Source organism: Panthera tigris, chromosome E1, assembly GCF_018350195.1.
Source record: "Panthera tigris isolate Pti1 chromosome E1, P.tigris_Pti1_mat1.1, whole genome shotgun sequence".
NCBI classification, from domain to species: domain Eukaryota; kingdom Metazoa; phylum Chordata; class Mammalia; order Carnivora; family Felidae; genus Panthera; species Panthera tigris.
The window spans coordinates 45,652,197-45,676,200 of NC_056673.1; the positions used below are offsets into that span (position 1 = coordinate 45,652,197).

The 24,004-nt window shown below is 55.1% G+C and overlaps 1 protein-coding gene across 2 annotated transcripts; it reads left to right on the forward strand.

The window, feature by feature from the left end:
- The first annotated feature begins 124 nt into the window (after nt 1-124).
- On the forward strand, nt 125-20,745 carry ACE (angiotensin I converting enzyme). 2 transcript variants are annotated; one of them, XM_042965525.1, is made up of 25 exons: nt 125-406; nt 1,003-1,170; nt 1,767-1,863; nt 2,609-2,752; nt 3,211-3,402; nt 3,985-4,082; nt 4,503-4,675; nt 5,063-5,286; nt 5,641-5,785; nt 6,086-6,184; nt 6,404-6,526; nt 6,870-7,081; nt 7,767-7,903; nt 9,286-9,444; nt 9,669-9,756; nt 11,954-12,097; nt 12,252-12,443; nt 13,798-13,895; nt 14,098-14,270; nt 16,163-16,386; nt 16,701-16,845; nt 17,094-17,192; nt 19,373-19,495; nt 19,842-20,029; nt 20,223-20,745. In XM_042965525.1, exons 1-25 carry the CDS (start codon nt 134-136, stop codon nt 20,450-20,452), a joined length of 3,948 nt encoding a protein of 1,315 aa, XP_042821459.1. In that variant the 5' UTR covers nt 125-133; the 3' UTR covers nt 20,453-20,745. The 2 variants fall into 2 exon arrangements, with proteins under 2 accessions (XP_042821459.1, XP_042821460.1); XM_042965526.1 differs by lacking the exons at nt 125-406; nt 1,003-1,170; nt 1,767-1,863; ... (7 more) ...; nt 6,404-6,526; nt 6,870-7,081 and adding an exon at nt 7,369-7,628.
- The last annotated feature ends 3,259 nt before the right edge of the window (nt 20,746-24,004 follow it).

The following is a 24,004-nucleotide window of genomic DNA, read 5'->3' on the forward strand; positions in this document are numbered from 1 at the left end:
GAGCCGAGGAGGAAGCGCTGCGGGGCGGGGAGGTGGGGGTGTGTCGGAAGGCGGCGGCGGGGTTTTATAATCCGCAGGGCGGGCGCGGCGCGGGAGAAGGGGCTGCTCCGCGTCGTACAGCGCGCACCGCGCCATGGGGGCCGCGTCGGGCCGTCCCCGGCGGGGGCCGCTGCCGCCGCTGCCGCTGCTGCTGCTGCTGCTGCCGCTGCCGCTGCTGCTGCCGCCGCCGCCCGCCGCCCTGGCGCTCGACCCCGAGCTGCATCCCGGAAACTTTTCCGCCGACGAGGCCGGGGCGCAGCTCTTCGTGAAGAGCTTCAACTCGAGCGCCGAGCTGGTGATGTACCAGAGCACGGTCGCCAGCTGGGAGTACGACACCAACATCACAGAGGAGAACGCGCGGCTCCAGGTGGGCGCGCGGGCCCGGGGCGGGGGCGGGGGCGGGGCCCGGACGCCCAATCACAGGCCTGCGACCGGGCGCTGGGGGGCGGGAAGTCACAGCTGGGCGCGCGCCCCCGGCCCCTGAGCCGCGGGGACCAGGTGAGAACCCGCCCGCGCCCCCAGCCCCGCTCCGCCCCATCAGACGCGCGGTGGGTGCCCAGTACAAGAACCAAATGGATAAAGCTGGCTCCTCCGACCTCGACCCACCTCCCCTACCCCCCCAGGTGGCAGCTCCCTGGGATGACCTCGGGCTGGGTCAGCGGCAGTCTGCGCTGAGGGTGCCCACTCTGCTCTGGGTCCTCATCCTCTGTAGCCGAAACCTACCCCTGTCTCCTGTTCCTGTCACTGCTCATAACTGTCTATTTACCCTCTCCTCCACCTGCCTCTCTTCTAGCCCCAATTTCTGCTCCACTGCCCACCTTAGGCAGATTCCCCCAGTTCCTGACCCCGAAGGCCCCAGAGGAGGGAGCGGTGCTCCCGCAAGCCCCAGTCTCCAGGCGCCCTTGGTCTTCCAACCCTTCTCCAGTGCCATGGCCTCCCCTGTATCCCCTCTGGTGCCCATAGGAGGAAGCAGCCCTGCTCAACCAGGAGTTTGCTGAGATCTGGGGCCAGAAGGCTAAGGACCTCTATGACCCAATCTGGCAGAACTTCAGTGACCCGATCCTGCGAAGGGTCATCAGTGGTGTGCGCACCCTGGGCCCTGCCAACCTGCCTGTGGCAAAGCGGCAGCAGGTGGGCCTGGTGGACCTGAGGGGTGGAGGCAGAAATGGCCAGTGTGCCTTCCAGTGCTGCACTGTGGTGGTGGTGGTGGGGAAGAGCCTGGCAGGGAGGGACCCTGGGATCTGTATGCACCCTGATTGTAGGGGAAGCCTCTGTAAGCACAGAATGGCTTCCTGAAACATTGATTTTCCTTGGAGATGGGGTATAGAAAGCAAAATTCAAGTAAACAGATGAAAAGGGGTTTTTCAAAATTTCTCCATAGTCTGGTTGGATTAATGGGCTTCCTTAGAAAGACTGAGGAGGACTGAGAAGGCATCAGGCCAGAGAGTGAGAGGGATTTGCCCTCACTGCAAGGCAGTGGCTGAACTTGGACTTGAACCCCATCCCAAATTCTAAGGACACTTGTTTCCACCTCCACAGGCTGCCTCCACTGGAAGGGGAATCAGTGTATTAGTGATCAGAAGTGCCCTGAGTGCCACTGAGTGGCCTTGTCCAAGCCACATCCCCTCTCTGGGCCTCCTTTTCATCCTAGCAGAAAGAGGAGGGGGCAGCCACATTACCTCTGGGGGCTGTTCACTACTAACATTTTCTCAACTCTAACTCGCCAGTACAACTCTCTGCTAAGCAACATGAACAGGATCTATTCCACGGCCAAGGTCTGCTACTATCCCAACAAGACTGCCATCTGCTGGTCCCTGGACCCAGGTATGGCTCTGTCCCTACTATCTCTCTCTGCTGGGGCTTCCCGGCCCTTCCCCACCCCACCCCACCCCACCCCACCCCACCCCACCCCTGCAGCCCTGCTGTACCCATAAGGAGGGTAAGTTTAATGGGAGGGGCCGTGGAGGGAGTGGGTAAATCCAAACCCAAAGGCGCTGACCTCCAGTTGAGGCTGGACTGTCAGATGCCCCCGCACCCTTGCTTCTCTGGGCAATCTGATTTCTGAAACCTCCAGCCTCCAGCTCCCGTCCCCACCCCAACCCCCACCCCCATGCGTTCTTTGGCCTCACCCATCCCTACTAGCCTTCCTCTTGGCTGCCTGGTTTTCCCTTTTATGGATCCTCTCAGTCTCCCAAGAGCCCTCCACAGGCCTTAGACCCTTGTGACTTCTGCTTGTACCTTCCTATTCTCCGCCCACACCCTACTCCATCCACTAGGCAGCCTGAGGTTAGCCACTGTAACCGATGAGCCATGAAGAGTTTGTCTGGAACTGGCCTCTGGATGTCCTCCTTTTGTCCACCTCCCTTTCCTAGGGACAAGGGCCCCTCTTGGGTGCTCTCTTTGTATAGCTCCCAGTCCCATCCCACCCAGCCTATAGGCAACCCTTGGCTTTGGGGGCATCATGATGTTGAGGAAGCAGGTAGAGATGGTGAAGACCAGCATGGGTGCTTTATTGAAGACCGTCGCTGCCTTCAAAGGAAGCACCTGACCCCACTCACCTGTGTCTCAGAGCTCACCCACATCATGGCTATATCAAGAAGCTACTCCGTGCTGCTCTATGCCTGGGAGGGCTGGCACAACGCTGTGGGCATCCCGCTGAAACCCCTGTACCAGAACTTCACTGCCCTCAGCAATGAGGCCTACAAGCAGGATGGTGAGTTTACCCACCCCATCCGTTGTGTGAGCACTGCCCTTCCCAGACGGCAACGTGCTCTCCCATCATCTACTGTCCCCACTGAGCCCAACCCCAGAAAGAGTAAGTGTTGCAGTGACTCTGTACACTGACCCAAGGTCGCACAGAACCAGCTCGAGCCCCGTCTGCCTTCCTCTGGGCTGCTGCCTGGCTCTCACACTGGCCCTCTTGCCTGCCTCTCCTGTCACACCTCAGAGCCCCAGCACTCGTCTTTGCCTCTCCGGGATCTATTTAGCTAGAGTTGGAATGACCCCTAGTTGGAAAATCACAGAGCAGTGGTCCCCAGGCCATCTTTTCTAAGTAGCTGGCGGATACACGGGCCGCAGGCCGGGAGAATGGCGAAGAAGTAGCTGGGCATGGAAGTGCCAGAGCCTGGGACCTGAGCTGCACCCCAATACCACCCCTGCCCCCTCCACCAGGCTTCTCAGACACGGGGGCCTACTGGCGCTCCTGGTATGACTCACCCACCTTCGTGGAGGATCTGGAACACCTCTACCATCAAGTAGAGCCCCTCTACCTGAACCTCCATGCCTATGTCCGCCGTGCGCTGCACCGCCGATATGGGGACAGATACATCAACCTCAGGGGACCCATCCCTGCTCACCTGCTGGGTAAGGGCATTGCCTTGCCTCTATGCATGTCCCATGGATTGTCCTCCTCATGCCTCACATTTTAGAGCATCATCCTGTCCACTCTCACACACGAGCCCACGTAGCTCACCCCATGACCCCATATAGCAGGCGGCCCTTCTCATCACCATTACTGTTCCTACTTTTCAGACAGTGACTCTGAAGTTTGAGGTGCATAAATGACTTGGCAGAGGGCAGAGAACTAGCAAAAGGCAGAGCTAGGAATCACACTGAAGACTTTGACTGCATCCAGTGGGGAAGGGATAAGATTATGCCCCAGGGTGCAAGCCCAGTGGCCTTGCCTCAGGGTTGGGAGGCAGGGACCCCGGCACCACCAGGAAGGACCCCAGCAGCATCATGTGGGCTCACACCGCCAACCCCAGAGATCCTGGAGCATTCAGGAGTCTGAGTGGGACTGATCTAGAAAATGCTTGGTTCAGCTGGCTGAGCAGGCTACCCTTGAGTTCCCAGGGCCCAGGTGCCAGGCACCCAGATAGCTGCCCAGCAGCACATATGGGGAAGCAGGCAGGGAACTAAGCTATCTGGCTCCCCTCCTCTGTCTAGGGGACATGTGGGCCCAGAGCTGGGACAACCTCTATGATATGGTGGTGCCTTTTCCTAACAAGCCCAGTCTCGACGTGACCAGCACTATGGTGAAGAAGGTAAGTTTCGAGTCAGGCCAGGGTGGGGGCAGCAAGAAGTAGTCAGACACGGGGAGAAGGGCAGGAAGAAGTCATGTGAGAGAGACGGGTAGGGCAGGGACCTCAGTCCTGCCCTTTCTACATAGCAGCAGCCTTGAGTGTGTGTACAAGCAGTGATCTGGGGTCTGTGTCCTGGGTGAGGTGCCAGCCCCTCCTTCCAGGATCCCACAGGTGGGGTGAGAGCAGCCGTCTACTTTTGTTTATCCACTATGGTTAGTAGGGGCCCTGCCTCTGGGAAGGGAGGCCACAGAGCAGAGATGCCCTTCACGAGCAAGGAGCGAATCTAGGTGGGAGACCCTTAGACCCGCCCCTGGGGCAGCCACAGTGAGCTCCCTCTGCTGGTCCCTGACCTGGACCTGCACCACCACCCCCCCAAACCAGGGCTGGAACATTACGCACATGTTCCGAGTGGCAGAGGAATTCTTCACCTCCCTGGGGCTCTTGCCCATGCCTCCTGAGTTTTGGACAAGGTCCATGCTGGAGAAACCAACCGATGGGCGTCAGGTGGTGTGCCACGCCTCTGCCTGGGACTTCTACAACAGGAAAGACTTCAGGTCTAGACATGGGAGGGAAAAGGGGGGTTTCTGGAGCTTCAGGAAGGGTGGGCAGCCTGGGCACAGGAAAGCCATTTCCCAGGCCAACCTCTACCCCAGCCCCAACACTGTTTGGTGGACTGGGTCTGTTCCAAGGCCACTGGGCATATGAGACCGTCTAGGCCACCTTCCCTTAGCAGCTTTGCCGGGGAGCAACTCTGTACATTGGAATGGAGGACAAAGGCCCGAGTGTGGGCTGGGGCAGGGCAAAGGATGCGTATGTTTCCACCAGCTCCTTCAAGGCCCAGGGCAGCGCCCGCCTGGTCCCTTTCCCTCAGGGGCCAGCCTCCCCATGCTCTAGTCCCTGCCCTGTCCTTCACCCTCACCCTCGCCATCTCCCTGCCCCAGGATCAAGCAGTGCACGCGGGTCACTATGGACCAGCTGTCCACGGTGCACCACGAGATGGGCCACGTGCAGTACTATCTGCAGTACAAGGACCAGCCTGTCTCCCTGCGCCAAGGGGCCAACCCTGGCTTCCACGAGGCCATCGGGGATGTGCTGGCGCTCTCCGTCTCCACTCCTGAACATCTGTACAAAATTGGCCTGCTGGACAATGTCAGCAATGACATGGGTATGGGGGGTGGAGAGGACCCGGCCCGGCCCTACCCAGACCCCACTCCATCCCACGGCAGGACTCAACTTGCCCGTGTTCCCACCTGCCCTTCCTGTTTCTGCCGCTCTGCCCCAGGTCAGGCAGGTTTGGGGATCCACCCGGAGCCTCACAGCCCACCCCGAGTCCCACCTGGACACTGCCCAAGGGCCCTCTTCCAAGCAGGGCTCCATGGTCCTGAAGGCCAGCCTTCCTCTCTCTGCATCTGCCAGCCCCTCCACCTGCTGGCTCCCGCCGGCTCCTGCCCAGGCCCACCCTGCCCTAGCTGGACCCCCATCTCCCTCTGACCTCTCTTCTCATCTCCTCTTCCGACAGAAAGTGACATCAATTACTTGTTAAAGATGGCACTGGAAAAAATTGCCTTCCTGCCCTTTGGCTACTTGGTGGACCAGTGGCGCTGGGGGGTCTTTAGTGGGCGAACCCCTCCTTCCCGCTACAACTTTGACTGGTGGTATCTTCGGTGAGCAAAGGGGAATCAGGAAAGGCCTAATCCCAAGAGGCCCTCCCCACTCTCCTGGACAACCAGGAGCCTCCTGCCTCCATCACACCGCCCCCCCCCCCCCGCCTCACCCTTTTCCCCATACATTCTGTCCTGCCTGAAACTCCCTCCTCCAAGAAGTCTTCCCCAATTCACCAGGAGGGGAAGGGATGGCCCCCGTGGGAAAGGTGGGAATGCCTGCTTAACAGCATTTTTTGCAAAGGCTAAAATAGCCTTCATGCAATCCTTACATCCTAAAACAATTTATCAATCCTCTTCTAGAACCAAGTATCAGGGAATCTGTGCTCCAATTGCCCGAAATGAAACGCACTTTGATGCCGGAGCTAAGTTTCATGTCCCAAATGTAACACCGTACATCAGGTACTACTGCCCCCCCCAACCCCTACCAGTTTTCAGGGCTTGTCCCCCATGCTCTTCTGGGCCCCCCGTGAGCCTGGAATTTTAAGTGGGCCTCTCCCTGGAGCCAGGCTTGGTTTTCCCTTCTCCCCCGTCTGGCCTCTGCCCTGTGGGGAGCTGAATGGTGCCCGGGCAAGGGCCCCCCCCCACCATCCCCCCCTAACACCCAGCCCGTACCTGCAGGTACTTTGTGAGTTTTGTGCTGCAATTCCAGTTCCATCAAGCCCTGTGCAAGGAGGCGGGTCACCAAGGCCCACTGCACAAGTGCGACATCTACCAGTCCACCCAGGCGGGGGCCAAGCTCAGGTGTGTGGGGGGATCAAGAGGGCAAGGGGGAGGTGAGGGGAGAGGGGGAAGGAAGATGTGTCTAAAAGGCAACTGGCTGCTCATGGGAAAGTCACAGGGCCCTGCCGGCAGAGGGAGACTTTCTTCCCTCCCACCCCCTCCTTCCTCGCAAGTATTTACAGAGTGGGCCTTCTGGCTAGCATGGGACGAGACAACATCCCTGTCCCCTTCCCAGAGCTCCTGGTTCCCCAGAATCTTAATGTTGCTGTTCTTGCAGGCCAGTGGGGGACAGAGGTGGGCCAGGGACCAGTACTGGATGCTGGTCTGTGCCCCCTGTGCCCACCGTGCCCATTCTGCCTGACAGGGAGGCGCTGCGGTCAGGCTCCTCACGGCCCTGGCAGGAGGTGCTAAAGGAGGCGATTGGCTCAGATACACTGGATGCTCAACCTCTGCTCAACTACTTCCAGCCGGTCAGCCGGTGGCTGCAGGAGCAGAATCAGCGCAACGGCGAAGTGCTGGGGTGGCCGGAATACCAGTGGCGGCCACCAGTACCCCACAATTACCCACAGGACATTGGTAAAGCCCTGATGGAGGGTGGGGTGGGGTGCTAAAGCAACTCTCCGATTCTGGGCTCTGGACACAGGCCCCTGGTTCCTGGTTCCTGGTGAGCTGCTCCCAGCTGGACCCCGGTGCCCTGCCCTAAAGGGCCTTTGCTCATCACAGCTTGGTTTGGGCGGGGGACGGGGGGGGGGGGGTGGCGGACAGGTATGTTTCTTCCCCATCATTCTAGAGAGGGTGTGCCCAGATCTGAGGCCCCTCCCTGGGGGCAGGCTGGCAGGCACACTGCTCTATGAGGTCACATTGCAGGCTCCATTCTTATTGGCCAGGGGGACCGTGGCTACAGGGCTCTGCTCTCCTGCGGCCATGGGCCAAGGTTGGGCTGCTCCAGGACTGCCTAGCCTCTTCCTTCTCCTGCTCTGCTGTGGGCACCCCATGCTGGTCCCCAGCCAGGAGGCCACCCACCAGGTGACAACCAACCAGGGAACAACCAGCCAGGCAACAACCAGCAGCCAGACAACAACTCGCCAGACAACAACCAGCAGCCAGACAACCCAGAACCCAAGTGGGACCGTCTGGGGGGACGGGGCGGGGCCTGGGGGGGCCGGTGAGGAGGGAGAGGCAGGGACAGTGGCAGGCTTGGGCCCACCCGCAGCAGAGGGCAAGGGGAGGCCTGTCTGTTTGCCTCTACTCTGTCCTACAGGCCTGGTGACCGATGAGGTGGAGGCTAGAAAGTTTGTGGAGGAATATGACCGAAGATCCCAGGTGATATGGAATGAGTATGCTGAGGCTAACTGGAACTATAACACCAACATCACCACAGAGGCCAGCAAGATCCTGGTAGGGACCCTGTCCATGTGCCCCCTCCCCCCCATACACACACACACACACACACACACACACACACACACACACCCCGCATGTGCCTGCTCCTCCTCCCAGGGACCAAACCTTAAAACCGAAGACAGAGCCAGCTGCCCCCTCCCCCACACACACCCAGTGTGTGTGTGTGTGTGTGTGTGTGTGTGTGGAGGGAGGCTGTCAGGATTTGTGAAAAATCCAGAGGAAATATTTAAAATAATACTCAACTTCAGATTTGGGTGGGTAAATGCTCAATGCCTAAAGAAGTTGTCTCTGATTAACAAGCAGTCTGTTGTTAGCAATAGAATGATTTGTACATAAGGGCGCCTGGGTGGCTCAGTTGGTTAAGTGGCCGAGTTCAGCTCAGGTCATGATCTCACAGTTCGTGAGTTCGAGCCCCGCATCGGGCTCTGTGCTGACAGCTCAGAGCCTGAAGCCTGCTTTGGATTCTGTCTCCCTCTCTCTTTCTCCCCCTCGCCCCCCTCTTTCTCTCTCTCTCAAGAATAAATAAGTGTTAAAAAAAATTAAAAATGATTTGTACATAAATAAGTAACAGTAAAGGTGGATTTGTAGATTGAAAGTCCCTGTTTGCCATCACAGCAAGGACTAGCTTCCCTTCACTCCACTCTTCACCTGTGTGGTGAGTGCAGATTATACCGAGGTGAGCCACCGAGAACTAGCATTTCTTTTTTTCTTTTTTTGAAACGTTTGTTTATCTTTGAGAGAGAGAGAGAAACAGAGTGCAAGCAGGGGAGGGGCCGAGAGATGGGGAGACACAGAATGTGAAGCAGGCTCCAGGCTCCGAGCTGTCAGCACAGAGCCTGACACGGGGCTCAAACTCACAGACCGCGAGATCATTACCGGGCCGAGGTCAGATGCTCAACGACTGAGCCACCCAGGGGCCCCAAGAACTAGCATTTCTTGAAGACCATTGTGTGTGCTGTCCACAGTTCCTTGGCGCTTTACATCTGCTGCCTCATTTATTCCTCGGTAGCCTTGCAAAACCAGTGATCTTATTCCCATTTTACACATGGGACCCTAAAGCTCAGAGAGGCCACAGAACTAATGCCAACCTGTCCGTCTGCTAACAAGACACAGGGTGGGCTTCCCCTGCTTTTCCCCTGCCAGGATAGGTCTTGCGTGACCATGGCTATCTGTTGAGGGGCACGGACTGCATCCAGGACATTATAGACAGTCCAGGTTGAAGAGGGTCTTTGCGGCAAAGGCAACGGACTTGATAAAACTGCCCCCTCACTGCACCCCTCAGTCCCTTCTGCTCCCCCTATGGCACCTCCTTCTCAGAGGCCACTCCAGAGCTCCTGAGCCTCATGCCACGGTCCACTCTCCCCCTGTGCCTTCAGCTACAGAAGAACATACAGATGGCAAACCACACCTTGAAGTTCGGCACCTGGGCCAGGCAGTTTGATATGACCAGCTTCCAGAATGACAGCATTAAGCGGATGATGAAGAAGATTCAGGACCTAGAGCGGGCAGCACTGCCTGCCAAGGAGCTGGAGGAGGTATGTGGCTTGTGGCGGAGCAGGGAGGGGAAGATCCAAGGTCAGGACCAGGTCCTAGCTCGGGGTCTGGCCTTCAAGCTGCTTCCTCTTCCTCTGTGTCATGACATCTGCCACATTGACGTGCACCTACATGCTCCCCCAGCTCCATAGTGCCCCCTGCCCATGATGGCGCCTGGGGCAGAACGGGTAGCAAAGGGGTACAGCCTCTCTTCTTCCTCCTGCAGTACAACCAGATCCTGCTGGACATGGAAACCACTTACAGCGTGGCCTCTGTGTGCCACGCCAATGGCACTTGTCTGCAGCTGGAGCCTGGTGAGGGCATGTGGGGAGCGAGAGGGAGGGTGGGGATGCTGGGCTTGACCGTGTTAGGGGTGCTGGCCCATGGAAGGGGGGTCAGGGTCTCCTAACTCATGGGGTCGGTGCGCCCAGGAGATTCACTCCTCTGTTTTCCCCCAGGGGGTTCTCTGCCACCACTTAGATGGGCCACAACCCTCCTTTGGGCCGTCTGCCCATCTGCTCCCTCTAGGGACCCGCTAGATTCCTCTGTGTGCTCTCCCCTTCAGAGTAGGAGGTACCTCAGATTTGTGTGCCAAGTGCTTAGATGCCCGACTAGGGATAGTAACTCTAAGCACCTTCCTTCCTCCACCCTGTCCACATCTTCCCCACCTTCCCTGGCCCCCACCCTCCACCTCCCCCCTAAAACCAAAGCCACAGCTCAGAGAAGCCACTTCCTGCCGGAAGGAGTGGACCAGCTCTCGCTTGTCCCCTTTCTCTCTCCACACTGGCTGGTGCTTCTTACCTTCTCCCTTTTGGAAGCCTCACCCTGGACACCCAAGTACCTGCACACAGATATGTCCTTTCCTCCCTCCTGACTCACCCTCCCAAGGGCTGGGGAGCCAGAGGCTTAAACATTCTTCTCCTGAGGAATCGCTACCCAGAAACCATCTCTTCCTGGCCCTCCTGCCAACTCCCACATTAGAACAATGACAAATAGAAGGGGAAATGGAAAATAAACAGGAGAAAGAGAAGGCTTTCCTGAGACAGGGTTTGGCCTACGGTTTGTATACATGGGTATGCACGCAAAGCACAGCGGAGACATATGTGTGCCTGCATGTGTATGTGCATGTTTACGGAGAAGACCATTAAAGGGAGCGCAGCCTTCAGCCTCCCTCCCCCCATCAATTAGCCTCCTAACCCAGGCCTGGGCCGTCAGAGCACTGCCATTAGTGAAACTAAGAAGCAACGAAACAGAATACTCGCAGCGGCAGAGGGCAGAGGTGAAATTCTCAAAATACATTTTTTTCCCTAAACAGAACTAATTTGAATGTACTTTATTCTCTGTGAGAAGTAGATATCATGAAGCACGTTCTGAAACGGAGAGAACGCGAGTCAGTGAGGTGTGGGGGGACCCCAAATGCTGTCCTCGGGCAGAAAGAGAAGCCACCATCGGTCTGTGTGAGGCTTCCAAAATGACACATGAGCTCAGGCCGTCCTCACCCCAGCTCCGAGAGGTGCGTGTCAGCTCCACTGAATCTATGTTGAGGAGGCAACACGCACAGTCCCGTGGCTTTGACAGGACACAGACCCAGGACTTCCAGGCTCCCTGATGATGTTGGGATGGCTCTCTGTACTGTCTTCACAGCAATCCTTTTATTCAGTCCGGTTCACTAACCGTTAGCTAAAGGTGCCCGGGGCCCTGTGAGGACTCAGCGACCAACAAGGCTCACTCCCTGCTCAGGGGCCTCATGCTTCCTTTTGATTTTTTACACCCCATGAGTGCTGGATTATCCCCATTTTAAAGATACGGAGGGACACCTGGGGGGCTCAGTCGGTTAAGCGCCCGACTTTGACTCAGGTCATGATCTCACAGTTTGTGAGTTCGGTCCCCACGTCGGGCTCTGTGCCGACAGCTCAGAGCCTGGAGCCTGCTTCGGATTCTGTGTCTCCCTCTCCTTCTGCCCCTCCCCCACTCACACTCCGTCTCTCTCTGTCTCTCAAAAATAAATAAAAAATGTTTAAAGGTAGGGAAAGGAAGGGGGGTTCCGGGACTTGCAAGGTAATTTTCAGGTCAGTGGATGACTAGATAGGAACTCAGGTCTTGTGACGGCCAAGCCATTTGTCCCTCCCACAGAGGGGTTTGCAGGGAATCAGTGGGGAGCAGCAGCCCTGGAGTCTGCGTTTGTGCCTGGCTGGGCCACTTCCTGGCTGGGGGGACCCGCCATGTCACCAAAACGCTGATGTGCAAACCCGCGCACCCTTCACAAGGCTGCTGCAACCCTGAGGTGGTGTGCGGGCAGCGTGGCCCTGGGGCCACCCGCCCTGTAAGTCTTTGTAGGACTGGCACCGCCCTTTCTCCCATTTCACTAGACTCACTGCCTGTACAGGCCTTTTGACGTGAGTTCACCAATTTTATCCGAGTTCCAAACTCCTATGACTAAGATCACCTTATAGGAGGTGGGAGGTGAGCCCAGGGCTGGAGGCTCAAGTCACTACCCCCCACGCCCCCCAGATCTGACGAATCTGATGGCCACGTCCCGGAAACATGAAGATCTGTTGTGGGCCTGGGAGAGCTGGCGAGACAAGGTGGGGAGAGCAATCCTCCCCTTTTTCCCCAAATATGTGGAACTTGCCAACAAGGCTGCCAAGCTCAATGGTGAGTCCCTCTGGCCAAGATCTCGGGCTCTCTGGGGCCCTCAGAGGGGTCCTCTGAGCCCCTAACCTTGGTGAGAGGGAGGTCCTAGAGGGGGCAGGGCAGAGGGTGCTCAGGGAATGGTCAGGTGTTGAGAGAGCCTGTGCCCCCTCTGCAGGCTACGAAGATGCAGGTGACTCCTGGAGAGCCATGTACGAGATGCCAACCCTGGAACGCGACCTGGAGCAGCTCTACCAGGAGCTGCAGCCGCTCTACCTGAACCTGCACGCCTACGTGCGCCGGGCCCTGCACCGCCACTACGGGCCCCAACACATCAACCTGGAGGGCCCCATTCCAGCTCACCTGCTGGGTGAGCACAAGGACTGGGCCTGGGGTGGGGGTGCGGGGTGGGGGACAGACACAGATGAGGAAAGGTGGGACCGGTGCTCTCCACATGGCAGAGGGCAGGCTGGGCAGGATCTTACGATGGTGTATCGGGTGGAGGGAGTGAGGGTGTGAGGCTGGAGGGAATGTTGCCGGGGCCGGGGCCGGGTGGCAGCTGGGTTCGGGGAGACGAGCCCCTTGCTTGCATTTAGCACACTTGCTACAGAGCCACTCGGTGCAGGTCGCCATGGTGGAGCAGTGACAGAATTCATAATATCATCGCAGGAGACCATATGACCCATGATGCTTGGGCAGGGGTGGTGAGGAAGGGGCCGGGAATGAGAAGTGAGCACCTCCCCCCCAGGAAGTGGCACACGAGCAGAGCCTTGAAAGATGAGAGGTTCTGGGAAGGCTTGGTGGCTCAGTCGGTTAAGCATCCAACTTCAGCTCAGGTCACGATCTCACGGTTTGAGCCCTGCATCGGGCTCGCTGCTATCAGCACAGATCCTGCTTCAGATCCTGTGTCCCCCTCTCTGCCCTTCCCTGCTCAAACGTGTGCTCTCACCCTCTCCCTCAAAAATTAAAAAAAAAAAATTTTAAAAGATGAGAGATTCTGACAGATGGAAAAAGTAGCAGTAGGGAGTTAGAAGGACAACACTCAGGCGAAGAGGAATTAGGAGAACAGAGAATATTGAGAGTGTAGGTCCATCCCAACTTTTGAACCCTCATTTTTTCAGGGGTTGTAAACTCAAATGCCCTGAATGAATGAAGTAGGCAGTGGAAGACAGTGAGGTCTGGCAGGGACTAGAGCAAAGCGGAGGCCACCAGGTTCTTGTCCCTGTCGAGCCACAGAGAACACATCCCTGGGGGGTTCGTTACTATGAGCAGAGAGGCCAGACGGGGCCACAGACCATTTGCCAACTGTGAGGGAGACTCCAGAAACTCATCCAGCTTTGGGTCTAGTTCCTGCTCAGTCTCTAGGGTCCTTGTAGCCCAAGACACCAGCCATCCTTGATCAAGGATGTGGGAGCGGATATCAGCTCAATGACTGAGAAACACAGACCCCAGGAAAAGGAGGCATTACGCCCAAGTGGCCCCCAGAGTGGGGGCAGAGCTGGGGCTTAGAACTCAGCCCTTGGCACTCAAAGCAGGGCTGGATGTGCAGGCTAAAAACAATGTATGTCAAATCCCAGCATGGTTTGCAAATAGCAGGTGCTCGGGATACATTTGTGATCATAAGGCTTGGGATCTGGTTCCTTCTCCATGGGTGATGGTGTTGAGTGTAAGAAATAACATCTCTCTCTCCTCTGTCTGCCTTCTCTTCCCCTCCCTGCCTCCAGGGAACATGTGGGCTCAGACCTGGTCCAACATCTATGACTTGGTGGTGCCTTTCCCTTCAGCCCCCAAGATAGATGCCACAGAGGCCATGATAAAGCAGGTGCGCACTGGGCCCCTCATCACATTTCTGCTCCTCCAGGGCAACCCCAAGGCACAAGGGAGGGGAGACCTCTGCCTTGGTGGGAGAAGGCCTCTGCTTCAGGAATTCCCTCTGGCTGAGCCCTCTCCTAACCCCCACCCTGACGCAGTACACAGTCTGTCCCCAGAGGCCCCAGGTTTGGCAGGGCTCCCTCTGCTTGTAGGGCTGGACACCCAGAAGGATGTTTGAGGAAGCGGACAATTTCTTCACCTCCCTGGGGCTGTTGCCTGTGCCCTTTGAGTTCTGGAACAAGTCAATGCTAGAAAAGCCGACTGACGGGCGGGAAGTAGTGTGCCACGCCTCTGCCTGGGACTTCTACAATGGCAAGGACTTCAGGTGTGTCCAGGTTGCAGCCAGGGGACCTTATCAGTGGGCAAGGAGATGAACCAAGTACAGCTTCCACTATTGTCCCCTCAGCCAGAGTGAGCAGAAACAAGTACAGGGGCCAGAGCTTAGCATGAAAGGTCAAGAACATTGGGCCTGGCCTCGGGTTGGCCATTGGCTTCTGGCAGGGGAGCCTTGTCTACGAGGTGAGGGTCTTCTCAAGCACTGACCAGCTTCACTAGCTTGGTTAGTGCCCAAGGTCCCAGTGCTAGGTGAGCACTGTGAGAGCTTCCCAGCCTTCCCTCATTCTGGAGTGACCTCTGCCTACAGCAGGCCATCTTCCTGGGTGCATGTGTCTTGACACAGACAGGTACATGAGAACATGGGGGGCCTTGCACAGATCCATATTCACCATTGGCAGAGGCTCAGAAGCTGCCTTCATTGGAGGACAGTTGTCTATTGCTGCATAGACAGATGCACAAACCACCCCAAAACTTAGTGCCATAGAACAACCATTTGTTTATATTTGTGGTTTTATCAGTCAGGAACGCAGGCAACATGCAGTGGAAATGGCTTGTCCCTGCTGTACAATGATGGAGACCTCAGCTGGGGTAGCTCTGATGGCTGGAGATGCTGGTGTAGCTCAGTGGGGCCATGTGTCTGGAGCCTTGGTTCTGGCTCTTGGTTGGGTACCTCAGTTTTTCTCCATGTGGCACGTGCTGGGACAGGAAGCTTCATTTGGCTTCTGTACTCACATGTTGGGTCCTCGGACTGGGATGACTGGAGAAGCTGGGGATTGGTGGGACCATCTTTCTACAGGCTAGCTTGGGCTTCCTCCCAGTATGACAGTCAGGCAGTCAGATTTCTTACTGGCAGTCGGCATCCCCCAGAAAGAAAGCAAGAACAGCCTGGTTTCTTAAAGGCTAAATCCAAAACTGGCACAGAGTCACTTCTGCCACATTTTCTTGGCTGAAGCAAGTCACAGATGCAAAGAAGGAAAAGAAGACCCCACCTCTTGGGAGAAGTGGCAAAGATGATCTGCCACTATTGATGAAGTTTCTTCTAGTAAGAGTGGACACAGAGAGACTAGAACAAAACAGCCAGAGTTCACGGGATTGCCTATCCTTGGGCCCTTCCTTCAAAGGCATGAGGACTGCAGCTGTAGGGATGGATGTACAGAATCAGAGGGTTGAGAACTCTTTTGGGAGTTTTCCTTGTATGGGGAGTCATAGGAGAAGGTGGGCAGACCCCAACCTCGGTGTTACCAGGATGCCAGGAGGTTCTTCCCATCCCAATACAATGGCAGAAAAATGTGGTCAACTGAACTGAAGGGTTTTGGTTATATCCAAGGGAGAATTTGATCGGCTCACAAAAGAGAATGAGGAAAGATGAAGGGCGAGGTTGGGCCTCTGATGTGGACAGCTCTGTAGATGTCATTTCAGCCCTAACCACGAAAGTCCTGGGTGAATGTGTTTGCTGGTGTTGGGCACATGGGATGTAGAAAAGCTCAGAATAACTGTTGTTCCCTTCAGGAAACCTAAGTCTTGGAAGAGACAAAATGTGTGCATGAAAAACACAGAATCCACATTCTAGAAAGTTCTGCACTAATCACAATTGAGTGCGAAGCCTCAGTTATGCCTTTTGAGCAAGTACTTTGCACAGTCAGAAAACAGCATGGCAGTGAGGGCTGGAGTGATTCAGAGAAGTTGGAAGCAGAAGAATGGCCTGGATGACCATGCTGTAGGGGCTTCTGACCCTCAGATTCCCTCCTTCTCAGGCTCATTCCATACCTCCTTTGGTTTTCCTTCCCATAAAGCTGTGTTCCCTGCATATAGCATTGATGGGGGTCTGCTTTGTATGCAGTAAGGACAGCGGGTCCCTTTGCCCCACCCCCCGTGTTCCAGGATCAAGCAGTGCACCACTGTGAACATGGAGGACCTGGTGGTGGCCCATCATGAAATGGGCCACATACAGTATTTCATGCAGTACAAGGACTTGCCTGTGACCTTCCGGGAGGGTGCCAACCCTGGCTTTCACGAGGCCATTGGAGATGTGCTGGCCCTCTCAGTGTCTACCCCCAAGCACCTCCACAGTATCAACCTGCTGAGTAGCGAGGGTGGCGGCTATGGTGAGAGAGGAATGGGAAGTCCTGGTGGGCAGAGGGACTAAGAAGGGGCAGTGAGCTTGGGAGGCTGGGAGAGGGGACTTGATGGCTCATAGGCAGAGGTTGGGACAGAACAGTGGGGAATAAGGAGGCCACCAGCAGGGTGAGCCGGGAGGATGGAACTCCCATACCAGCCCAAGAGGCAGGTCGCTAGACCCAGAAAGGCACAGAGCCCACTCCTCCCCTCTCCACCCACCGCACACCCATCATGGCTGAGCCACTGGGACGTGGCAGAAGGCAGGCAGAGATCTGGTGACCAGGCTCCCTTCCCTTGGCAGAGCAAGACATCAATTTTCTGATGAAGATGGCACTCGACAAGATCGCCTTTGTCCCCTTCAGCTACCTCGTCGACCAGTGGCGCTGGAGGGTATTTGATGGAAGCATCACCAAGGAGAACTACAACCAAGAGTGGTGGAACCTCAGGTTCTAGAATGATTTTGTGGGGGTGTGGGTTCGGCGGGGGGGGTGTCTCCATGGGTATCTGTATATGTGAATGTGTGTGTAAGTGATGAGGTGCACAGGGGGTGATTGTGCACAGAGGCACAGCACACCAGAATCTGGACTGTCCAGTGGAACCCCCGGGGCAAGGTTCACCCTTCACCTCAAAAATACCAACTCTTCCTGACTTTATTCTCCCCAAACCCTCCCTCCAACATCTTTTCCCTTGACAGGCTAAAGTACCAGGGCCTCTGCCCCCCAGTGGCCCGGGCTCAAGGGGACTTTGACCCAGGGGCCAAATTCCACGTTCCTTCAAGTGTGCCTTATATCAGGTAAAGGGGAAGGGAGGAGGCTATTCAATGTTCAAAGTGCCGTTACTGCCCTGTGGGGAGCTACCTGTCTGGGTGACCTGGGAGGCCTGGCTGCATGGCACATTGTGCCTAGGCCACTTACCTGCCACCAAGGCTCATTGTTGTTTCACACTTTTGATGTGATGAGAGCCTCTACCCTCCAGGCATTTGAAAACAGAAACTCTACTATAATTGGCTAATGGTTACAAGACCTTGGTTGGATAGTTAACATTATTAACCATGACCCATGACCCATGGCTAGAGCTAAGCACTGTTTTGTTTTGTTTTATTTTGTTTTTAAACAAGATTGTGATTTCTTTAATATATATTCAACATATTGCCTGTGATATAATTGGAATTATACCTGGAAGACCTTCTACACACTAAAACTAGGGTTAGAGACCCAGTTGGACTGGGAGGCTATGCTCTCAGGGGCATGGAGTCAGGCAGAACTGGGTTCTGGGGTCAGGCAGAACTGGGTTCAAATCTTGTTTCCACTTCTTTGTTTCCTTAAGCAAATTTTTCAGTGTCTGTGAGCATCAGTTTCTGCACCTGTGAAATCGTAGCAGATTTCACAAAATTGTAGCAGAACTTAACTTCTCAACATACTGTCCAATATAGATCATGATCAGGAAATGGTGGCCATAACGCACTAGTATGAATTTATATTCTTTTTAAAAAGTTTTTATTTATTTATTTTGAGAGAGACAGAGACAGCATTAGCAGGGGCAGGGGAGAGAGAGAGGGAGAGAGAGAGAATCCCAAGCAGGCTCTGTGCTGCCAGCACAGAGCCCGATGTGGGGGTTGAACTCACAAAACCATGGAATCATGACCTGAGCCAAAACCAAGAGTTGGACGCTTAACCGACTGAACCACCCAGGCACCCCTGAAGTTACACTCTTAACTGGGACATGTAAACACACCAGTGCTGTGAGTCACGTAGCCAGAGTGTAGACATGTCCAGCCCTTCCCTTCTGCCTGCTGCAGGAGAGCACTTACTGAGGGCTAGGAAGGGTAATTATAGGGTCTGGGACCCTCCTGGTAGAGAAGGGTCTGGGGACATCTGAGGGGAGGGTCTGTGTGTCCCTGACCTGCAGATAGCCCAGGCCGCATGTGAGGCAAGGCAGAGGGCAAGGAGGGCTGTCCCAGGAGGGCTCTGGTCACTTCCAGCCCTTGCCACCTGTGGTTCCTGGAAGCCCAGTGGGGGAGGGCTCATGCTCATGGTGCCCACCTTCCCAACCTAGCACCCGGCATGATGTCAGCATATAGTCAGGATCTAATAAAGAAGTGTAGGGCAGGTGAATTGTGTTCCCACTGTGTAGGAAAGGAGAGAAAGCCTTCTCAGATGTTCCAGAGAGCAGCTGTGGGCAGGGGACCAAGGGGGATCCAAGGGCCCTTAGAACAGGCCCAACCTGGACAATGTACCAGGATGACCTGTGAGGAGGGCTACCATCTCCTTCTCCACTGGTTTCCCAGCTTGCAAGCTGGCACTCACTTTCATGTGAAAGCCAGGCCCAAGTGAATGGTTAGCTTCTGAGCTTAGAGTAGATAATTCTCCAGGGCAGGGGTGGGCAAAGGAGACACATTCCAAATTCTGACCAACAAACTTGGCAAAGCACTTTTAAGAAATGCCAGGAAAGTTAGTGGCACATGGCTTATGCCCAGCATTCAAAGTGGGAGGCCAGCGCTGCTGGTTTGGGACATTCTGAACCAAGTGCAGAGGTGGCTCTGGCTTTGACCTGCAGATTTATACCAGGGAATCCCTGCTGTTTGGAATAAAGGGGATCATTTGGGCTGGCTTCCCTGCCCAAACCACCCTGCCAGAAGCGTGGTTCTTGAGGCAACACCTGGCCTCTACTTGCATACACCCCAGGGATGGAGACCTTACTGCCTCAGAAGCAACTGCCCAATCTTTGAAGGGCTCTGCCCTGACCCTCCTCACCCATGAGTGATCCCCAGAGCTCCTCAAATCAGGTCCTCCCGAGACGTGGAAGGAGCCTCTCGGGTGGGAGGCATGGGAACAGGGAGCCTTGAAGACCCTAAAGACCAGAGGGTGAGCTCCCTGCAACACCCGGGCTGCAGTGGAAGGTGACGGGCAACTGGGGCTCTGTGGCACAGGTCCTCAGCCACCCCACCCCACACCATGCTTCCCTCCACTCCAGGTACTTTGTCGGCTTTGTCATTCAGTTCCAGTTCCACGAGGCTCTGTGTCAGGCAGCTGGCCACAAGGGCCCCTTGCACACATGTGACATCTACCAGTCTAAGGAGGCAGGAAAGCGCCTGGCGTGAGTCTTTTCTGGCTTTCTTTTGACCGTTTCCCATGCTCTGACCCCAGTGGGGCTTTTCTGGGAAAACCTGCCATTTTGGCGTCTGGGTTGGGGATCCCAGGTGGAGCCTGTGCCAGACCTTAATGTGCCACCCCAGTGGGGAACTAGAGCCCTCTGGGCCCCAACCATCCCTCCCCCATTCCCATCCCCTACCCCCAGACCTGCTCAAGCCCTCCCAATCCCAAAGGAGGTTTAGGCCAGAAGAGGGGACATGGAAGGCGGGAATTAGGCTGGGGCAGGAGCAGCAAGCCTCCCTACCTGTCCTTCTGACTGACTCTGTGTCCCTTCTCTGGTGCTCCCCCAGGGATGCCATGAAACTGGGCTTCAGTAAGCCATGGCCAGAAGCCATGAAGCTCATCACAGGCCAGACCAACATGTCTGCGTCCGCCATGATGAACTACTTCAAGCCGCTGCTGGACTGGCTTCTCACTGAAAATGGGCGGCACGGGGAGAAGCTGGGCTGGCCTCAGTACAACTGGACACCAAACTCTGGTACCACACCCCATCCCCCTCAGCCCCAGGCCAGCCCCCTCCCCAGTTCAGGCAGACTGCAGTCTGACCTCAGAGCAAGAACAGGGAAGCGAGCCTAACCAAGCCCCAGCCCCGCCCATCCGTCTGCCCACTGCCTGCCCACTGCCTGCCCACAGCCTGCCCATCGCCTGCTCTCCTTGCTTTCCCTGCCCAGCTCACTCAGAAGGCCCCGTCCCAGGCAACGGCCGTGTCAACTTCCTGGGCCTGGACCTAGAGGAGCAGCAGGCCCGTGTGGGCCAGTGGGTGCTGCTCTTCCTGGGTGTAACCCTGCTGGTGGCCACCTTGGTCCTCACCCAGCGGCTCTTCAGCATCCGCCGTCACAGCCTCCACCAGCCCCACCATGGGCCCCAGTTTGGCTCCGAGGTGGAGCTGAGGCACTCCTGAGATGACCGGGCTGGGCTGGGCCTGCCGGGGAGCTTCTGCCACCAAGAGACCAGATCGGGGGCGTGGGGGCGTGGGCAGAGGACCCACTGCTCCTCTCGAGGCTCACCTCAGCCAGCCCCCCTCCTCCCACCCTGTTCCCCCACTACCATGTCTAGAGTCCCGTACTGACCATCTGCCCTCCAGACCGCAAACCCCCACGGACCCTGCCCCCGAGTCCCTGGGCAGCAGGCCACCTAACATGGAGCCCCCTCCCAGTCTCTCTGTGAATACAATTAAAGGACCTGCCTCCCCCATCTGAGTCTGTGTCCCTCATAGGGAAGCCAGGGACAGGGACTGGGACACTCTCCCACCTCCTGGCAGTCAAGTGGGTCACTTCACTGGACATCTTCATCCTCCTCCAAGAAGAGCCTGGGAAAATGCCCTGGAGCTCTGGCCCCAGCACCCGCCCCTAGCCCAGGCAGTCAGCCAATGTCCCGCCGTGGCCAGCAGCCCCTGCCCAGCCTCGGCACCAACCCAAGAAGACGGGGGAGGGAGCAGACATTCTGGGCTTCCGGCCTTCCATTTCCACGTGCTTCGGGAGCCCTGCCCCAGCTTTCCCATAAATGGCAGGTCCTTTAGATGGAAGACTTCTGTCTCTCCTCCGGGTCCCAGGGGGAGAGCGCCTTGCCCGTGTCTGACTCAGTGAGGGTGCAGAACTGACCGCATTGGTCACCTCAGGCTGCCTGCACCAGCTCCGTGTCTACTTGTATGACTGGACAGAGCTATTTGAGTATTGTCCATGGGGTCCAAGGCTAGACTCTTTTCGCCCCAGATGGAGAAGGGCCCTAAATGCTGGAGCTTGGTAAGAGCTAGCAGTCACACAGGGATTAACTTCCAGAGGCCACCCCTTCCCATTCCCCCAAGCTCATTCTCTCACCCTGAGCCTTCCCACAAAAAGTCAATGTGGGCTTGAGGAAGTAGCATTTTGAGGGACATTTTTATAACTTTTATCTACATGTTTAGTACAGAAAATTTGGAAAATACAGAAAACTATAAAGACAATAAAAGCCCTTTATATCAACACCAAGAGAAAAGCACCACTGACATTTTGGTATACATTAAAACCTTGGTTTGCGAGCATAATTCTTTCCAGAAACATGCTGGTAATCCAAAGCACTCATATATCAAAGTGAAGTTCAAGAACCATTGGCTCTGTTGTGATTGTGTGACATTCAGCATCATGTACTACTCGTATTGCAAGACATCTCTCATTTATCAAGTTAAAATTTATTACAAATGTTTGCTTGTCTTGCAGAACACTCGCAGAACGAGTGACCTACCATCCCAGGTTTTACTGTATATCTTTTCACTTTTTTTTCTCAGTACATATTTTATTTTTAATTTTAAAATTTTTTAATGTTAATTTTTGAGAGAGAGAGAGAGAGAGAGAGAACGAGTCGGGGAGGGGCAGAGAGAAAGGGAGACAGAGGATCTGAAGCAGGCTCTGTGCTGACAGAAGAGAGCCCGATGTGGGGCTCGAACTCACGAACTGTGAGATCATGACCTGAGACACTTAACTGACCGAGCCAATCAGGCGCCCCTTCGGTACATATTTTAAATGAGATCACAGTGTATCTATGCTTGTGTATCCTTTTTCCAATTAACACAACAATCGATTTTTCAGATAGTCAAATGCCAAATCTAGAACCTGGCGAAATGGAAGTTGATCAGTTGCCCAAGGCCAGAGGCTTCCACTGCCAGCCTGGCCCCTCTGTGAGGACCCCTCATCAGAGCCTATTCCCGGCTTTGCTGATGCCTTGACTTCAGCCAGGCCCAGTCCCCAACATCTGTCTCCAATATCCATTGGTCCAGCTTTTTTGCCCTCCCAATCTCCAGCTGCCATGTGTGTCTGTGTCTGGGTGTGTATCTGTGTGTGCATGTGTCAGTGTGCATGTTGCACATAGACTAGGTTGTACAAGCCTGTTCCATGGAGCAGGATGTGGGGTTGAAGTATTTTGGATATGCAAGAGGGTAGGAGTTTATGATTAGTTAGGACAATGGAATTTATAAACATATCCTCTAAATAGTTCTAAGATTCTACCACCAAAGACTTTTTAATTACCCCCTCCCCCCACCGTCCCCAGCCTGACGTTTCAAAAGCTCTTTGTCTGCCAGACAAAGGTCATTGTCAGAATGCCGTTTCCTATCTTTGTGAACACAGGGGTTCATGCTGCCTGTCACAGCTTATGGAAGAGCATGAGGGCACCAAGCAGTCAACATCCAAAGGTCTGACTGAGGGCAACGAGACTTAACATGGGGGTCAGCCTAACCAGCCTTATCCCCTAGGCTTTTTGAAATATTAAAATTGTTTGGACTCCTGTTACTGTCTCCTAGGGTGAGGGGGGTACAGCTAGGTCTAACTAGAAGAAGGCAGAGGAAGAGGAGGGATGAGAGCAGAAAGAGAGGCCATTCTGGCATTTTCTACCAGTGACCCTGAAGTCTGAGCCCTTCCCTGTGCTGCACCTGCTGATGTCTGACGGCTGATCACGCCTCAGCAGCTCTTAACTATGAGGGCCCAAGGTAGGCATGGTTGCTGGACAGTTTCTCTGATATCTCAAACACCCTCTTCTTCCAATTGCCCACCCCCATTCCAGCCTACCCTGGCTCTAACATGAGTGAATCCAGTGGCTTTGGACTAGGCCTGAGTCAAATCCTGCCTCTGCACATAGTACCTTAGTGGCCTGGAGAATTCAATTTTCTGAGCCTCCATTTTGACACCTACGAAAGGGTTCTTACAAACCGTCTTAAATTTCTGCGAAGATTAAGTGAGATAATATAGAACTTATAGTATATAGTTTCCTCTCTTTATAAAAAAATGCATCACCTCCCCAAGTCACAGACCGTGACAACAGGAAAGCCAAGCAGAGATCAGCCCCTCACTAGACAGATAGAGGAAAAGGTCCAGAGCAGCTCACTGGTGACAGTTGAACACTCACATCTCCCGTGTCTTCCAGGAACTTTCTCATGGTTTCTGCACCATCGACTTCCCTGGAGCGCAATGAGTTTGCTCACCTGAGGGACTCAGCTTTCCTCAGTTCTGGAAACACAGGCATCATCTCTTTGAACGTCACCCTCCTCCTTTCCAGTCATCTCTTTGGGGACTCTTCCCCGATGCTGCCTGGGGCCATTTTGTCCTCTGTCTCCTAATCCTTGCTCATATTTCTCATCTCTCCCTCTGTCCTGTGTTCCAGGAGATTCCCCAGTTCTGCATCCCAGCCTGCTGCTTAACCTGGCCAGAGCGATTTTCATTGTTCCAACTTAATAACTGTTTTTCATTTTCACATCTCTCTCTCAAATCCCCTGTGTTTTCACAAAAGCCTATTCTTCATGGATTCTATTTTTTCTCTTTTTTACCACTCTAAGATCAGTATTTTTTTAAGTTTTGGCATAATGTACCTCCCATACAATGTGCCATTTTAACCATTTTTAAGCATGCAGCCCAGTGGCATTGAGTGCATTCATATTGTCCTGGCAACCAGCACCACTGTATCTCTCCAAGTCCCTACTTTCAAT